The following is a 17,315-nucleotide window of genomic DNA, read 5'->3' as shown; positions in this document are numbered from 1 at the left end:
CGAATTTGTTAACGTTGTTATGGATTCTTTTGGGAATGATAATAAATATAATAAAATGTAATAACCATTTATATCAATTTTTAGATGGTTATAAAAATTATAATTATTTAAATTTTTACACAAATTATTATTATTACACAATCTTTTATTTTTTTCGTTCTTTTCATTTATATCTGAACAATTATCATCGTCATTTTTCATATATACATCTTTAAGCATAGAGGGCAAATCATTATAATCACACATACATAAAATACATATCCACATAAACCTTTTACTGTTTCCCTTTTTATGTTCATCATTCAAATGAAAATTTTTTATCAACTCATTAAATAAATATTTACAATTACGTTTATACCATTGAGCCAAAAAAAAAAGACATTTTAAAATATTATATTTTTTATTTTTAATTAATTCAACTATATGTATATGTTTAATTAATAAATCAAACATTTCTTCAGAAATATATTCATTTGTAAAATAATTATATAAAACCATATTCGAATAAATATTTTCACATATCAATTTATTTACATTTTTTAATATATACATATTGAACATATAAAATGTTTCTTCATTTTTTATTTTTAATAATTTCTCAATCATTATGCTTGAATTATCTAATACTATTAAAATATCCAATAACTGTTTTAAAGGGCTTTCCACATGTGATGATAACACATTATCATCTTTTTGCTTTTCTTTGGTTTTTTCTATATAATATAATTTCGTTTTATTTATTAAAAATATTTGTTTAATCAAGCAAGAACATTCAATATTTTTATCATTCAATAATTCGAATAATATAACAAGAGCTGGAACAGAATATGTATTATATAATAAAGGGCAAATAAAATGTTGACTATTACTTTCAACAATATATTTTAAATTATCTGACTTGTTCATATTATTATGTGTATTGTAAACATTGGATATATAATCACTGTTATTATTTTCATCTAAAATGTTATCATTACTATTATTATTATTATTATTATTATTATTACCAGTACTATTTTTATTATTATTATTACCACTACTTTTTTTATTATTATTATTACCAGTACTATTTTTATTATTATTATCATAATATACATATTGATATAACAAATTTTTATACTTCAAAGATATATTAGGCTTTTCAATTTCATTTGTTATCATTTCTACTATTTTATATATATATTCATTAAAAATATTCGATTCGAAATTTTTATCAACATATTTGAGTTCACTATTTTTTATATTGTTATTAAGACCTTTATTATTTAATTTATTTTTAATTCTATTTTTATTTATTTTAGATTTTCTAAATGTTATATCACTTATATTAACATATAAATAGCCACCTAATGAATAGAAAAAAGATCTTAATACATGTGTGCCACATCTATCAAAAATAATTTCAAATAAATGATCACACACAAGGTTACATATATTTTTGAAGTAATCATACATTTTATTGTATTCTATATTTTTCATAGTTAATTTGTCTATATATAAATATTCATATTTATTAAAATATGGATATAAACATAATAAACTTTGTATAACATGTGATCCATAATTAGATAATGTTAATGTTATAAAATATTGATTAACTACTCTTAATAAATTATTATATGCTTGTATACATTCTAAACTAATATTTTCATTCTTTATATTTTTCTCATTATATTTTAATAAAAAAAAACAATAATATATTAATTTCTCTATAATTTTTGAACCTTTCCTATGATCAAATATTTTTATTTCATTATTTTTTATTTCTTCAATAACTTTTAATAATATACATATATCATCTTCTATATCATAACATGTATTATCCAAATTTATCTGATGAAATGCTTTATTTCCTTTATTTATATTTTCTTCTCTCATTTCATATATTAAATATTTTTCATATTTCTCATTCAATATATAAGAAATATTAATTATATAATCATAAATATCTTCACACGATCTTTCTACAAATCTGTTTTCATCATTTTGCTCTCTACTATTACTACCAACGTTTCTTCGATTTTTTTTATTATTCTTATAATATCTATTAGAATTATTATTATTATAATTATTATAATTATTATTATTATTATAATTATTATTATTTCCGTTCTTGCTAAAAGTACTAAACTTTTTTTTTGAACTTCTTATATTAAATCCTTTCATCTTGTCACTCACTAAAAATTATAACATCATAATATTTTATGAGCCACAAAATAAATAAATAAATAAATATATATATATATTATTATTTATATGTGATATTATATAAAAAGATTTATATTTATCACTATAATTTTTAATTCAATAATTCTCTAATAAATAACTTTGTTTTTTTTTTTTTCTCATTCTTTTATAAGATGTAAAAAAAAATTTTTAAAATAAAATAAATTATATGATAATAAACATAATTATATATATATATATTATATATATTATATATATTTATATTGTAAGAATTATATAGAAAATTTTCTTAAAAAAAATATAATGTTTTATTTATTTTTTTTTTTTTACATCATATTATTATTATATACCACATATGCATAATTTTTTATATATTAATATTTATTAAAATATAGGATATACAATATCACGTACTTATTACATAATTGATATATATATATATATATATATATAATATTGTATATATTTTTTTTTTTTTTTTTTTTTTTTTTTTTTTTTTTTGGAAATATTTTTAAATAATATCTTTTATCAATATAAAATAAATGAAAACATTTAAAAGTAATATCTTAAAAAATTCCATAAAATTTGAAGTGATTAATGTATAAAAAATAAAGATGAAAAATATGTATATATTTTTTTTTTCTTTATAGTATAATATATTATATTGACCTTTAAAAAAAGGTTTTAAAATAATAAACATATGATAATATAATATATATATATATATTTTATGTAGATTGTATTTTTTTGAAAAATCTTAGAGAGAATATTAATAAATATACATTTTTATTAAATAATTTTCATTGGTCTATTCTCCTCCTTTTTATCATTTAAATAAAGTTCACAATAGTTTTTTATAAAATGACTCCCAATAGTATATAAATTATACAATAAAATATATATATATATATATATATATATATATATATATATTATAAAAAAAATATAGGTTATTTTGTTTTATTCATTCAATAGGTTCACACCCTTAAACGATAAAAAGACATAAATATATAAATATATATATATATTTTAATACATATGTATGGATTTATATTTTATGTAGCTATCTTTCTTCATATATTTAACTTCCCTTTAATGATGCCTCATATGTGCTCATGCACAACTATTACAAATGATTATGTTTCTGAATTATTTCATATGGAACTTTTTGATAGTAAAGAAAAAAATAAAATAAAAAATGAAATATATGATATTATAAACGAAACACATAAGACATATTCTTTGTGCAAAACATGTATAAAAATTATACAACTCATATATCAAATAATAAAAGAAGAAAAAAAAAAAGAAAAATATATTGATATTATTATAGAAGATATATTAGAAATTAATTTATGTAACCAACATTTATGGAATAAATATTTCATTCATAATATCTCATTATTATATACAGAATATTTTCTAGATAATTGTAAGTATACATTAAATATAATTAAAGATAATATAGAAAAATATATTTATATTTCATATAATGACACAAATGCTTTATATCAATATGTATGCCTTCCTATAAATCCTATATGTAAAACAGCTATTATTGAAGAACAAAATAATTTTAATCACAATATAAATATTCAAACTGTTTTTTCTATATACTCTCAGTATTTGCTATTAAATGTAAGTAAAAAAAAAAAAAAAGCCAGTCTCAAAAATAAAATAAAAAAATAAAAAATATAAATATATATATATATATATGTATTTTTATTTATTTATATATTTGAATGGGCCATTTTTTTAAGGAAAATTTTATTATTACTACAAAAGGATTGCCTTACAAAATAATCGAAAATAAAATAAACAAGGAAATAAAAATAAAACAAAATAGTTATATCATCATACAATCAAAAATAAAAATTATTCATGAAAAGATATTACAGGACGATTTCTCATATGCAAAATATAGACTTATAAAAGTAAGCAAGGTAAGGACCTATATAAAACATTAAACATGAAACATGAAAAATTAAAAATTAAAAATTAAAAATATGAAAAAATATAAATAAATAAATATACATATACATATATATATATCAATACCTTTTACAAATCAGTTGGAATCAAAGATCCAAGAATTATTTTTAAAAATGAGTGAAGGAAATCTATTCGTTTTCTTTTTTTACACAGAATATTACCACAAGGGAGGTACAAAAAAATAAAAAATAAAATATATATATATATAAATATATATATATATATATATATATGTGTATTTTTTTTTTCCTCTTAAAGATATTATACCCAATAATTCCATACTAGATATTAAAATTAAAATTCATAATGTAAAAGATCACATAGAAGATATGGATGTAGAAAAAATAAAAAATAAATTAATTTATGATATCGACGGGTTCTTATTGTACCCTTAAAAAAATAAAATAAAATAATATACTAATAATATAATAGAATGATAATCATTAAAACATATTCTTATTTTCATTTAATATATCAATTTATAAATTCATTTAACATTTTTCTTGCTCCTCATCATTATTTGTGATATCCAAGATTTTTTTTAAACTAGACATTATTTTATTCTCTACATCATCATACATATTTTGGACCTTGAAAAAATAAACAAATGGAATAGCATTATTATAATAACATTAAAATGAAATATATACATATATACATATATACACATATACACATATACACATATGTATATATATTTTTTTATTTTATTACTCTTCTTATCAGTTTGTCCTTATCCTTTTTTTTTTCCTCCTTTTTTTTCTCATCATATTTGTGTAATATATTATTTTTTATAAGGCTGAACGCTTTCTCTATATCTCTTCGTTGCTCATATTTATTTATTTCGAATTGTTCACAATCTTTTTTTATATCATACATATTCAAATGGGTTTGAAAAATCTCCAAGAAATTATCGACACTACTCTTATCATGATAGTCATCCATAAAACCAACCCTAGCTATAACATCAAAAAAAAATATATATATAATTATATATATATATATATATATATATATATATTTATTTATTTATATTTTCCTTGTGTCTCATTTAATAACAAAAAATAAAACAGTCTTTTTTTATGTTCCTTTTTATTCTTTCCTTTACATGTAAGCAAACCCTTTAGATATTCTTGAGATTCTAAAATTTTTATTTCTTGACAAGTGGCTACATCATCAGAACATATTTGTAATGAATCTCTATTTGCTATTTCCAAATAATTAAAATTCTTATGAATACATTGGAAAGATATTTTATAGTGAGGGGTAAAAATATATTTATAAAAAGCATAATTTTTAAAAAAATTACGAACTGAATATTTTAATAATATATGAAGAGAAGAAAAAGAAAAAACTTTTATAGAATTAGGTATCCTGTTTATACAATGTGATAACATTATTTGTTTATATTGTAAAAAAAGATTTATTATATTCTCACATTTAAATATATATTTATAAAAAATATATTTTTTTATAGATAAAAAGGTAGAAATTTCTTTTATTGATAAATTTTTATTTACACAAAATAAAAATATATCATAGAAAAAATCTTTAATAATCTTTTTCATCTTTTCTATTTTTAATTTATTAATATCATATAAGTTACAAGAATTATCATCATATATTATATCCTTATTGTTTTTTTTTATGGACATATTTCTATTTATTGATAGCGGTAAAAAATTATCTATATGTATATTTACATTCTTTTTATTTTCTTCTTCATATATAAATTTTATATTTAAACTTTTAAGGAGCATCTTTTTTTGTTTCTTCTTATTACACATAAGTATAATTTTTCTCATCCTTTTTTTTTTAATATCACGAAAAATGAAAAATGGGACATTCCTAATTTCACTCTCTTCATTCATTTTTTGTCATATATATAAAAAACACAAAAAGAAAAATATATAAACAAATAAATATATATATATATATATATAATACTTATAATATTGTCTTATCATATATATATTCTATCGTTTTATCAAAAATTATTATAAGAATATGTATAAGTATTATAAAAGAAAAATTAAAATAATGATAAAATGAAATAAAATTACAGTATATATTATATAATTTTATTTTATTTTTATTTCTCTCGTAATTATAATTCTATAATATCACAATAATATCATTTATGCTCAAAAGATATTATATTATAAGACACCATAAAAAAAAAAAAACAAAAGAACAAAATAGATAATATATTTTTTATATTTTATATTTTATGCTTTCCATTATTTCTATATATTTTTTCCCCCTCCTTTTTATATACATATACAATTTTAATTTTATATGAAATAAAATATTTTATTAAAAAGTGTTAAAATGATATAGCAAATATAATCTTTAATTAATAAATTTTATAAATCTTATAATATTAAAAAAAAAATAATAAATAAATAAAACATATATAATTATATATATATATATATAATATAAATATATATATTTTTATATAAAAAAAATAGTAAAAATTTTATCCATCTTTTTATGTGGATATAAATATATTTTCCATAAGAACAAAAAAAAAAAAAAAAAAAAAAAAATATATATATATAAAATTATATCTATGTCTTACCAACATATAATTTTAGACATATTAATTGATATTATGCAACACAAAAATGTAAACATCTATGTATATATATATATATGTGTGTATTCCCCATTTAATCATCACAGTCTTCTATTGATGTAATCGATTCATAAACAAAACCATCGTTGGATTCTCCATTATTCTCATAATTATTATTTTGTATGTCATTTATGTCATTTTCTTTATTTATGTCATCTTTTATTGAATTATCATAAGGGTTATCATCGTTAGAATATTTTTCATAATTTTTATCATGCCTATCATGTCTATGATGTCTGTCATGCTTATCATGTCTGTCATGTCTGTCATGTCTATGATGTCTATGATGTCTATCATGTCTGTCATGTCTGTCATGTCTATGATGTCTATCATGTCTGTCATGCCTGTCATGCCTATCATGCTTATCATGCCTATCATGATAATTCCTATCCCTGTCATCCCTACTTCTATCTCTTCTTCTATGCTTATGATGATGTCTATCACTTGACTCAGATCGTCTGCTCCTATGTCTTCTATCCCTTTTTGAACCCCTCCTGTGGTCATCATATCTATGATGCCTATAATCCCTCAAGGTACTACTAATATCATCATCCTCCTCATCATCATTATTTCTTTCATTATATAAAGGAACATTTTTATAAAGTTCATCACTTCTTTTTTTATCATTTCTATATTTATCCTTATTAATAAGAGCGGTCCAATTAATATTATGTGTAATTTTTTTTTTCTCTTCAGAACCTCTAGCAGGTCCCTTCCCACCACCTAATCTTCTTGGAATCCAATTTTTTACAGTTCTTCCTCTTTCAATATCAACTAATATTCTTCTATTTTCTATTTTCTTTCCATCAGCTAATTTATAAGCATCATTCATACTTTTAGTATGTTCGAATTCAATAAAAGCATATCCTCTTGGTTTTAAATTTTTATCATATATTATTTTAACTGTTTTAATTTTACCATAATTTTCAAATTCTTTTTTTAATTTTTGTTCACTTACTTCATAAGATAATCTTCCAATAAATAATGTTTTTTTTGGATCACTAGTTAAATTCTCATTTTTAAAAGGATCATATTCTTTTCTTTTCTCTTTTAATATTAATTCATTATAAGCTATTTTTTCTTTCTTCTTTTTTTCTTTCCTTTCTTTAAAACTCTCTACCTTTATCTTAGGAGGAGCTTCTCCTTCTTCAAAATAATTTATAAAATCGGATAAACCCGAATATTCCTTAGGTTTCTTTTTTTTTATGGGTTTATAAAATTCAAGCATGGGCCTTGCTTGAAATAAAATTAAAATGTGTTGCGGCATACCAATAGCTGACATTCTGTATATATTTTAAAATTCAACATATAAATAAAAAAATATAAATAAATAAATATATATATATATATTATAATTTATTTATTTTTAATTTTACGTAGGTTTCTATAAAATATGATACTTATTAAATCATAGGATTATTCATTTTTTGAACTCTACAAATAAATTAATAAATATTTATATATATATATATTTAATTTTATCATTCTCTTCTTTTTGATTTTTTTAACATCTTAAGCCTTAAAAAATTATTATATTTTAATTTTAAATAAATAAATATATATATATTTATATTATATTATTATTATTTTATTTTGTTTTTTTTTAATTTATTTATTTATTTTTTGCTACACTTAAGAAGAAAAAAAAATTATACATATATATATATAATACTATTATATTACAATATAAATAATTAAATATATTTATATATATTATTATCTCCGTAACATTTTTTTTCCCTTACCCACTACAAAAAAAAAAAAAAAAAAAAATAATAATAATATATAAAAATAAATACATATTCCAAAAAAAAAGAAATATATATAATATTATATATTATATATATTATATATATATATGTATAAAAACAATGTGTCATAAATTATATAAATCGAATTAAGTTACCATTTAGATTTAAATAAAATAATACAAAAAAATATATATATATAATATATATATATATATATATATATTTATATTTTATATATTACAAAATATAACATAGTTTTCATTTTAATTTTCATTTTTTTACTTATTTTTTTTGTTTCTTAAAATGAAAAATGATAAGATAAAATTAGTAAGTTTTGAGGGTGATGAATTTATAGTTGACAAAAATACCGCATCTATGTCAACAGTAATAATGAATATTTTGGAAGGTATTCTAAACAATATGAAAATATATAAAAAAAAAAAAAATAAAGTATAAATATTATGAAAATTATAAAATGCACTCTTATTTTTATTTTTTTGTATTTTAAATTTATAGTTATGACTGCTGAAGAAGACACTATACCACTTCCAAATATTAAAACCCCAATTTTAAAAAAAATAATTGAATATATGGAATATCATATTAATAACCCAGCAGATGAAATCCCCAAGCCTTTAATAACCTCTAACTTACAAGACGTAATAATAAAATTATAAGAAAAAAAAAAAAAAAATATATATATATATATATATATATATTTTATATTGATATATATTAATATGTTTATATATATGTGCCTATTAATTATTTTGTTTCTATTTTTTTCTTCTTTTATTACAAAAAAAAAAAAAAAAAAAAAAAAAAAAATAGGTTGTATCTTCATGGGATTTTGATTTTGTGAACACTGATAAGGAGACTCTTTATGAACTCATCGAGGTAAAATATAAACAAATAAATATCCTTATGGTTATACATAAAAAAAAAATATATATATTATATATATATATATATATATATATATATGTTCATTTTTATTATTTCTTTTTTATTTAGGCGTCCAACTATCTTGATATTAAACCTCTTCTTGATTTGACGTGCGGAAAAATAGCTTCAATGATGAAAGACAAAACTACCGAAGAAATTCGAGCGGAATTTGATATTGTTAACGATTTTACAAGAGAAGAAGAAAAACAAGTAAAATAAAAAAAAAATAAAATAAAAATATAACATACATACATAAATACATATATGTGAGAGGTCAACTTTTTATGACGTCATCTTTTTTTTTTTTTTTTTTTTTTTTTTCTTCTTTTTTTCTTAGATAAGGGAAGAGAACAGGTGGTGTGGAGATATATAAAAAGAGAGAATATATTTATGTTCATTTTTTTATTAAACAATTTTTAAATATACAAAAATTTATTTATTTTGTTCATATATATATAATATATATGATAAAGGATAGACATTTTATATTCACCTAAGAGATATGCATATGTACACATATGTATGTGTATACCTTTTTTTTCTGATTTTATAAAATAAAAAGTATTTATATATATATATATATATATATTTATTTTTATAAAAATCTTACAAACTTTGATATTCAAAATAAAGTTTATTTTTTTTTAATTCCTTAACTATTATATATATAATATATAATACCTTCCTGTATAAATAATTATATGCTATTTATTTATTTAAAATTAATTTAGTCTTTACACATATATATTATATATATATATATATATATATATATATATATACATATATGAGGTGAAAAAAAAAAAAAATTCAAAAAGAAAAATAATTAAAATGAATATATGTATATATATATATATAATATATATATATTTTATATATATTTTATATGTATGTAAAAAAAATAATAAAATAACATTGGCACATTGAATATATGTATTATTTTATTTTCCCTTCATTTCTGTTCTTTTGTCATACTCTTTTTTTTTTTTTTTGTTATATTATTTTTTCGTTTTTTTTTTTTTTTTTTTTATTTTAATATATTCTTGCACTATATTTGGGGGTAGGAATAAAAAAATAAAATATATACACATAATTATAAAAATGTATATATTATATAATAATTAATTATATTCAATATAAATAAATATATATTATATATATATATCATTAAATTATGTGCCTTTTATATATATTATTTCCTACATACATATATATATATGTATATATTTATATACATGTAAAGATAAATTTATATACATTTTATTGTATAATAATGTATAAATAAGTAAATACATATATATGTTTACTTTTTTTTTTTTTTTTTTTTTTAAATATATAATTATATTTTTTCAGAAGGTATGTATATATATATATATATATACAAAATATTATAAATAATTTTTAATTCCCATGAAAAAACAAAAAAATTAAAAACATAAGCATATACACATATATATATATATATATATATATATATATATATATATAATACATATGTATAGACATATAATAAAAGGAAATTATATATATTATCCAATTTAACATGGAAAAAAAATGAAAAAAAAATATATATACATATATAAACCGTACTAACATAAAGACACACACATATAATTAACATATAAATAAATAAAAAAATATATATATATATAAATGAAGAAATATATATGTACATATATATAATAGGTAATATATATAAATATATATGAACATAAAAAAGGAAAGATATATATATATATATATTACATATATAAATTTAATTTATTTATTTTTTATTTTTTTTTTTTGCAATTAAAATATTACTATATACACATATAATGCTTGTTTATTTTATGCTTCATTATCATTAACCTTTGGAGGGTCATTTAAAGTTCTCATATCCTTCATACGTGTTTTTTTTACATCCATAGAATTTATAGGTTTATTATTGTTCATATGAAAATTAGTATTATTATTAAAATTATTATTTCCATTATTATTATTATTGTTATTATTATTATTATTATTATTGTTGTTATTATTTTTAAACATTTTGTTATTATTTTTTTGATCATCATTTTTATTAAAAGAATATTTATGACCTCCTTGAGATGAATGCATACCTTTTTGTTGCATGTGGTTCATTCCCATCATTTTGTTATTTGATGAATTATTATTTTTCATATTATTGAGATTATTAAAATTTCTAAAATTTTTTCCATGATGATTATTATTATGATTATTGTTATTATTATTATTATTATTATTATTATTATTATTATTATTGTTATTGTAATTATTGTTGTTTTCATCTTGTGTTGTGTTAGTTGTATTCCTCCAGTTTATTTCTAAATCTATATCTTTCCTTCTAAAATTCCTATTATCATTTTTATCATTTCTTCTATTAAAATTATTATTATTATTACTATGTCCTCTATTATTATTATTATTTCCATGTTTCATATTTGTATTACCTTCGTTATTATTTTGTCCGAGATTTTTGACATTTCTATTGTAGTTTGTGCCTTTATATAAAATGTTATTTTCATTATATTTGTTATTATTATTATTGTTCATATTGTTCATATTGTTGTTCATATTATTGTTCATATTGTTCATATTATTGTTCATATTGTTCATATTATTGTTCATATTGTTCATATTATTATTCACATTATTCACATTATTCATATTATTATTTTTGTTGTTTCCATATTGACCCATTGATGCAAATCTATTTGCAGTATGATTACTATGTTCCCTCACATTTGCAGAATTATTGAAATTATTTCTTGGACCTCCTTTATTCATATTATTCATAGGTGTATTCATTCCACTAACCATATTATTATTATTATTATTATTATTATTGTTATCTACTTGTTGATTCATTTTCATATTTGTATTCATCATTTTTTTATTTTCATTATTTCTATTATCTGTAGATATATTATTGTCACCTTGATTATTTGTTGCAGATGATGGTGGGGCTGGCATAGGATTTTGTGTACCTCTTTTTAAAAAACATGTAAATCCAACCATATGTTTTCCTTTAAATCCTGGTAATATATAACCTGTTACTTCTTCATTTTCATTTGAATCAAAAGTAGGTCCATTATTATTATTATTATTATTATTATTATTATTATTGTTATTATTGTTATTATTATTGTTATTATTATTGTTATTATTATTCATATTATTCATATTATTCATATTATTCATATCATTTTGTTGATTGTTATACCATTTCTTATTAAACGCATTATCATTTTTCTTATTTCCATCATACATATTATATTTTTTTTTATCATTAAATTCGGGTGAATTTCCATCCATAACTTTTCCACCTCTATCAAAACCAGAATTAAAAACATTAGCATTCTCTTCAATTTTCTTACCATCTTTCGATTGTTTCTTTTTTTTATCTTTCTCTTTTGATAATTCTGATTTCATTTTTTCAGTAGATTCTAATAAATCAGGGAAGGATTCATCATCAATCTTTTTTTCTTTTTCTTCTCCTTCTTCTTCAACATTTTCTGTTTCTTTTTTCTTCCATGCCGATCCAGCTTGTTTTGCATTCATACCCATATTCGCAGTTCTTCCTCTAACACTAACGCTGATACCTGTTCGAATGAAATAAAAGAGGTATAAAATATAAGGGAATATATATACATAAACATATATATATATATATATATATATATATATATATATATAACACATACATATATATATATTTATTTTATGTCTCATATATTATTACCTTTTTTAAGAGAACTTCCTATTAATAAATGTTTTCCTAATGAAACATTATTTGCTAATGATATGTCATTCTCTTCTGTATTTTCACCTGACTTTTTTGTTACTTCATCTTCTTTCTTTATATTTTCTTCTTCTTTAATAGCTTCAACTATAAAATGACAAAAAAAGATAAATAACAAAAAAAATTACATACAAACAACAAATAACATATAAAATAAACTCAAAGGAATATTACTATATGTTTATAATATATATATATAAAAATATTTTATTTTTTATTTTTATTTTTTTTTTTGGACTCACCTTTATTTTCACTATTTACTATTTCCTTATCTTCCATATTTTTTACAAATATTTTTTTAAATTTTCATAATTTTTTTTTTTTTTTTTTTTTTAATTGTTATAATTAATTATATATATATATATTATATATTATATATTATATACATACAAGGGAGAATAAAAAAAAATGAAATGTAGGATAAAAATATAAAAATATTCAATAATAAATCTTGACTTATCAGTATATATGTATATATGTATATATATTTATATTTATATTTATATTTATATTACTATCTTTTTATTATATGCATAAAATTTTCTTGTATCTTAAAACATGTATATAAAATAAATATAATTTTCTACTTTTCTATTTGTATATATTTTCGGGTTTCTTATTATATAAATAAAAAATAAAAAATACTCTTTTTTTTTTTTTTTTTAAACGAGCTTATTATATTCTTATAGCAATTCGCACATACATATAAATATTATAATAAATATATTATTATATAAACGCTACAATTTATTATATACTTATAAAATATAGGGGTATATTCAAAAAGGATGTAATGAATTTATATAAATATATATTATTATATATATATATTAATAGATTTTATATTATATGACTATATGATAATTATTATATATATAATACATATATATATATATATATATATATATTATATACATATTAATATCTTTTAAAAGTACTTTGTTTTTTTTGTTATTTTTTATATAATTATACTATTATATTTTATATTATATTATAATAATATATAATAAAATGAAAAATACATTATAAAATTATAAATATATGGAAAAAAAAAAATTAAACTTTATATATATATATATAATATATATAATATTATATATTATAAAACTATATATAAAAGATTGTAATATGAAAAATTAAAAGTTGATAAAAAAAAAAAATTACAAAAATTGAAATTTCAAAAAAAAAAAAAAAAAAAAAAGAAAGTAAAAAAAAATAAAATTAAGAGAATATCAAAATAGAAAATTTAAAAGAAAAAAAAAATATATATATATAAAAATATAATAATATTATATATAAATGAAAATATATAAAAAAAAAGTTATATATATAAAATATATTATATTATATTTATTATTTATATTTAATATATATATATAAAAAACTATATATAAATATTAAAATTAAAATAATAGTAATAATAATATTATAAATATATTATTTACATAAAAACAATATAATCATATATATATATATATATCTTATACTTTTTATAATATAAAATAATTATATTAAATTTTTCTTATAATTATTATTTTCAAAGCTTATAATAATAATATGCATATATAATATATATATATATATATTATGATCATATAATATTTATATTATATGTATCAAAAAAATTAAAAAAAAAATCATATCCTAATAAAAAATAAAATGGATAAAGTTAATATATATATTATTATATTTATATATTAGTATTTATAAATATATTTATAAAAATCACCGTACTTCTTACAATATTCTAAAAATTCATATTTGTACTACTAATATAATATAATATATAATATTATATTATATATATATAATATTTATATTTTAATTTATATATAAATAGAAATAATATATATTCAAAAGGAAACATATATAAATATATATATATATATATATATATATATAATATATAATATCAATTTTTATATAATTTTAAGATTATTACATATAATGTTATTAATTATTTATTATTTTTTTTTTTTATTTTAAAAGAACAAAATTATAATACAATTATTTTTATATTTTAATGAATAAATTAAAAAAAAAAAAATAATAGATATATTATGGAAAGAAAAAAAAAAAAAAAAAAAAAGAAAAGATCTTCTATTTTATTATATATATATTATATATATATATATATTTATATAAAGGTTGATATATTGAAATTTTTTTAAAATAATTAATATAACTTTTAAAGAACAATATATATATTTTATAATATGTATACATACTTTTTTTGTCGTTTTATAAATATCAATATATGTATATAATATAATATTTACAAATATATAAATATTCCAAAAAAAATAAAATAAACACACACATATAAAAATATATAATATATATATATTTATTTATTTATATCTAAGATCTTTTTCTCGTATTCTTATTAATTTCCATATAAATAGAAATAGCAACATATTATATATATATATATATATATATATATATATTTAATATATTTATAATGTATTCACCTTATTTATTTATTTAAAATAATTTGACGCCCCCTAAAATAAAATTAAGCTTATTCAATTTTTCATTTTATATCTTTTTAAAACAGTATTTGAAACTTATGCGATTCACAATTAAAGAAAAAAAAAAAAAAAAAAAAAAAAAAACCTTTTCTTCTATAAAAAATATATACTTGTTATATTTTTATAAATTTATCATATCCTTTTAAATATAAAAGTATTATATAATAAAATAACAGTTTCCTCTTTATTTTTAAGGACTAGAAAAAATATGAAAGTCAAATGAGCATATGGAAAATTTATAAAAAGTATAATAAAAAATATGTGTTATATAAAATACACATGTGCTAATATTTTATATATCCTAGAATAAAATGAATATTTAAATATATAAATATATATATATAAATATTTTTATTTTAAATCAATAATATAAATACAAATGCATTATGTATTTAATTTTGAAAATCACATAAAAATAAGTTTATTAATATATTTTATTTAAGGATATTTTGATATATATATATATAATATATATGTGAGTGTACTTTTTTATATTAATATAATTATTTATTTAATATATATTCAATATAAATAAATGAGAACATTAACACATAAAAAAAAAAATATTATATTATATAATATATGTATAATATTTTCTCTTTTTTTAATATCTTATTATAAAAAAAAAATATATTTTTTTATAAAGAACATTAAAAATGTGAAATATATATAAAAAAAAAAAAATATATAACAAAATATCCACTTTTTCCTTTTTTTTTTTCATTTGAAATTGTTATATATATATATATATATATATATATATATTTATTTAAATGATTTATTTTAATATTATTAAACCCTTTCTTTTTTTTTTTTCTCCTGTTTTTATTTATTTATTATAATATAATAATAATAGTCTGCATATATATATATATATATATATATATAATATATATTATTATTTATCCCCCAAAAAATATAAATAAATAAATACTAATTTATTTATGTAGAATAAAAAAAAATATATTCCAATTTTCTTAATTATAATATATTTACATTTTTTTCAAAATTTTCTCTTTTTTTAATTTTGTTATTTTATTTATTTGTTTTTTAATCTTTTTATTATAATTTTTTTATTTTTTCGTGCTTTTGTTTTTTTTAATCTTTTCTTAATATGAAGAAGAAATATTTAAAAAATTATAATATAATATAAAGTAAAATAATATTAATATTATCATATTAGCATAAATAACTGCCTCTGACAATTCATTTTTTTTTTTTTATGCTATTATATATTCTAAAATATATATATATATATATATATATGTATATGTATGTATATATATATATATATATATATATATATATATATATTATATACATATATATAATTTCATTTATATTCATTCTTGTTACAATTCAGAACTGGTTTTATAATATTTTTTTTTTTTTTTTTTTTTTTTTTTTTTTTTTGTAATTCATTGAATTGATATAATAATTCTTCTTTTTTCCCATTTTCC

General features: G+C 16.5%; 6 protein-coding genes across 6 annotated transcripts in view; 2 read left to right on the top strand and 4 right to left on the bottom strand.

The window, feature by feature from the left end:
- PADL01_1366300 (conserved Plasmodium protein, unknown function) overlaps nucleotides 1-2,166 on the bottom strand; it is a gene marked incomplete at both ends in the record, with an annotated part of 3,207 nt that extends 1,041 nt beyond the window's left edge. Inside the window, one exon of the mRNA XM_028684241.1 lies at nucleotides 1-2,166. This exon is cut by the window's left edge and continues 1,041 nt beyond it. Coding sequence (XP_028540338.1) covers nucleotides 1-2,166 — 2,166 coding nt within the window.
- Nucleotides 2,167-3,225: 1,059 nt separating this feature from the next.
- PADL01_1366200 (conserved Plasmodium protein, unknown function) lies at nucleotides 3,226-4,574 on the top strand (the record flags this gene model as incomplete). Its single annotated transcript, XM_028684240.1, has 4 exons — nucleotides 3,226-3,825; nucleotides 3,948-4,130; nucleotides 4,260-4,350; nucleotides 4,438-4,574. 4 exons carry the CDS (start codon nucleotides 3,226-3,228, stop codon nucleotides 4,572-4,574), a joined length of 1,011 nt encoding a protein of 336 aa, XP_028540337.1.
- Nucleotides 4,575-4,670: 96 nt separating this feature from the next.
- On the bottom strand, nucleotides 4,671-6,050 carry PADL01_1366100 (conserved Plasmodium protein, unknown function; the record flags this gene model as incomplete). Its single annotated transcript, XM_028684239.1, has 3 exons — nucleotides 4,671-4,769; nucleotides 4,894-5,138; nucleotides 5,288-6,050. 3 exons carry the CDS (start codon nucleotides 6,048-6,050, stop codon nucleotides 4,671-4,673), a joined length of 1,107 nt encoding a protein of 368 aa, XP_028540336.1.
- Nucleotides 6,051-6,854: 804 nt separating this feature from the next.
- On the bottom strand, nucleotides 6,855-8,102 carry PADL01_1366000 (U1 small nuclear ribonucleoprotein, putative; the record flags this gene model as incomplete). Its single annotated transcript, XM_028684238.1, has 1 exon — nucleotides 6,855-8,102. One exon carries the CDS (start codon nucleotides 8,100-8,102, stop codon nucleotides 6,855-6,857), a length of 1,248 nt encoding a protein of 415 aa, XP_028540335.1.
- Nucleotides 8,103-8,874: 772 nt separating this feature from the next.
- PADL01_1365900 (suppressor of kinetochore protein 1, putative) lies at nucleotides 8,875-9,889 on the top strand (the record flags this gene model as incomplete). The annotated part of the gene is made up of 5 exons (XM_028684236.1): nucleotides 8,875-8,977; nucleotides 9,088-9,230; nucleotides 9,403-9,468; nucleotides 9,586-9,726; nucleotides 9,854-9,889. The coding sequence occupies 5 exons, from the start codon at nucleotides 8,875-8,877 to the stop codon at nucleotides 9,887-9,889; spliced, it is 489 nt and encodes a 162-aa protein (XP_028540334.1).
- A 1,457-nt stretch (nucleotides 9,890-11,346) lies between these two features.
- PADL01_1365800 (conserved Plasmodium protein, unknown function) lies at nucleotides 11,347-13,600 on the bottom strand (the record flags this gene model as incomplete). The annotated part of the gene is made up of 3 exons (XM_028684235.1): nucleotides 11,347-13,121; nucleotides 13,262-13,408; nucleotides 13,564-13,600. The coding sequence occupies 3 exons, from the start codon at nucleotides 13,598-13,600 to the stop codon at nucleotides 11,347-11,349; spliced, it is 1,959 nt and encodes a 652-aa protein (XP_028540333.1).
- Nucleotides 13,601-17,315: the final 3,715 nt, after the last annotated feature.

Source organism: Plasmodium sp. gorilla clade G2 (genome assembly GCF_900097015.1).
Source record: "Plasmodium sp. gorilla clade G2 genome assembly, chromosome: 13".
Classification (NCBI taxonomy): domain Eukaryota; phylum Apicomplexa; class Aconoidasida; order Haemosporida; family Plasmodiidae; genus Plasmodium; species Plasmodium adleri (nom. inval.).
Note: the sequence above shows the minus strand (reverse complement) of the source record. Positions and strands in the feature narration are given on the sequence as shown.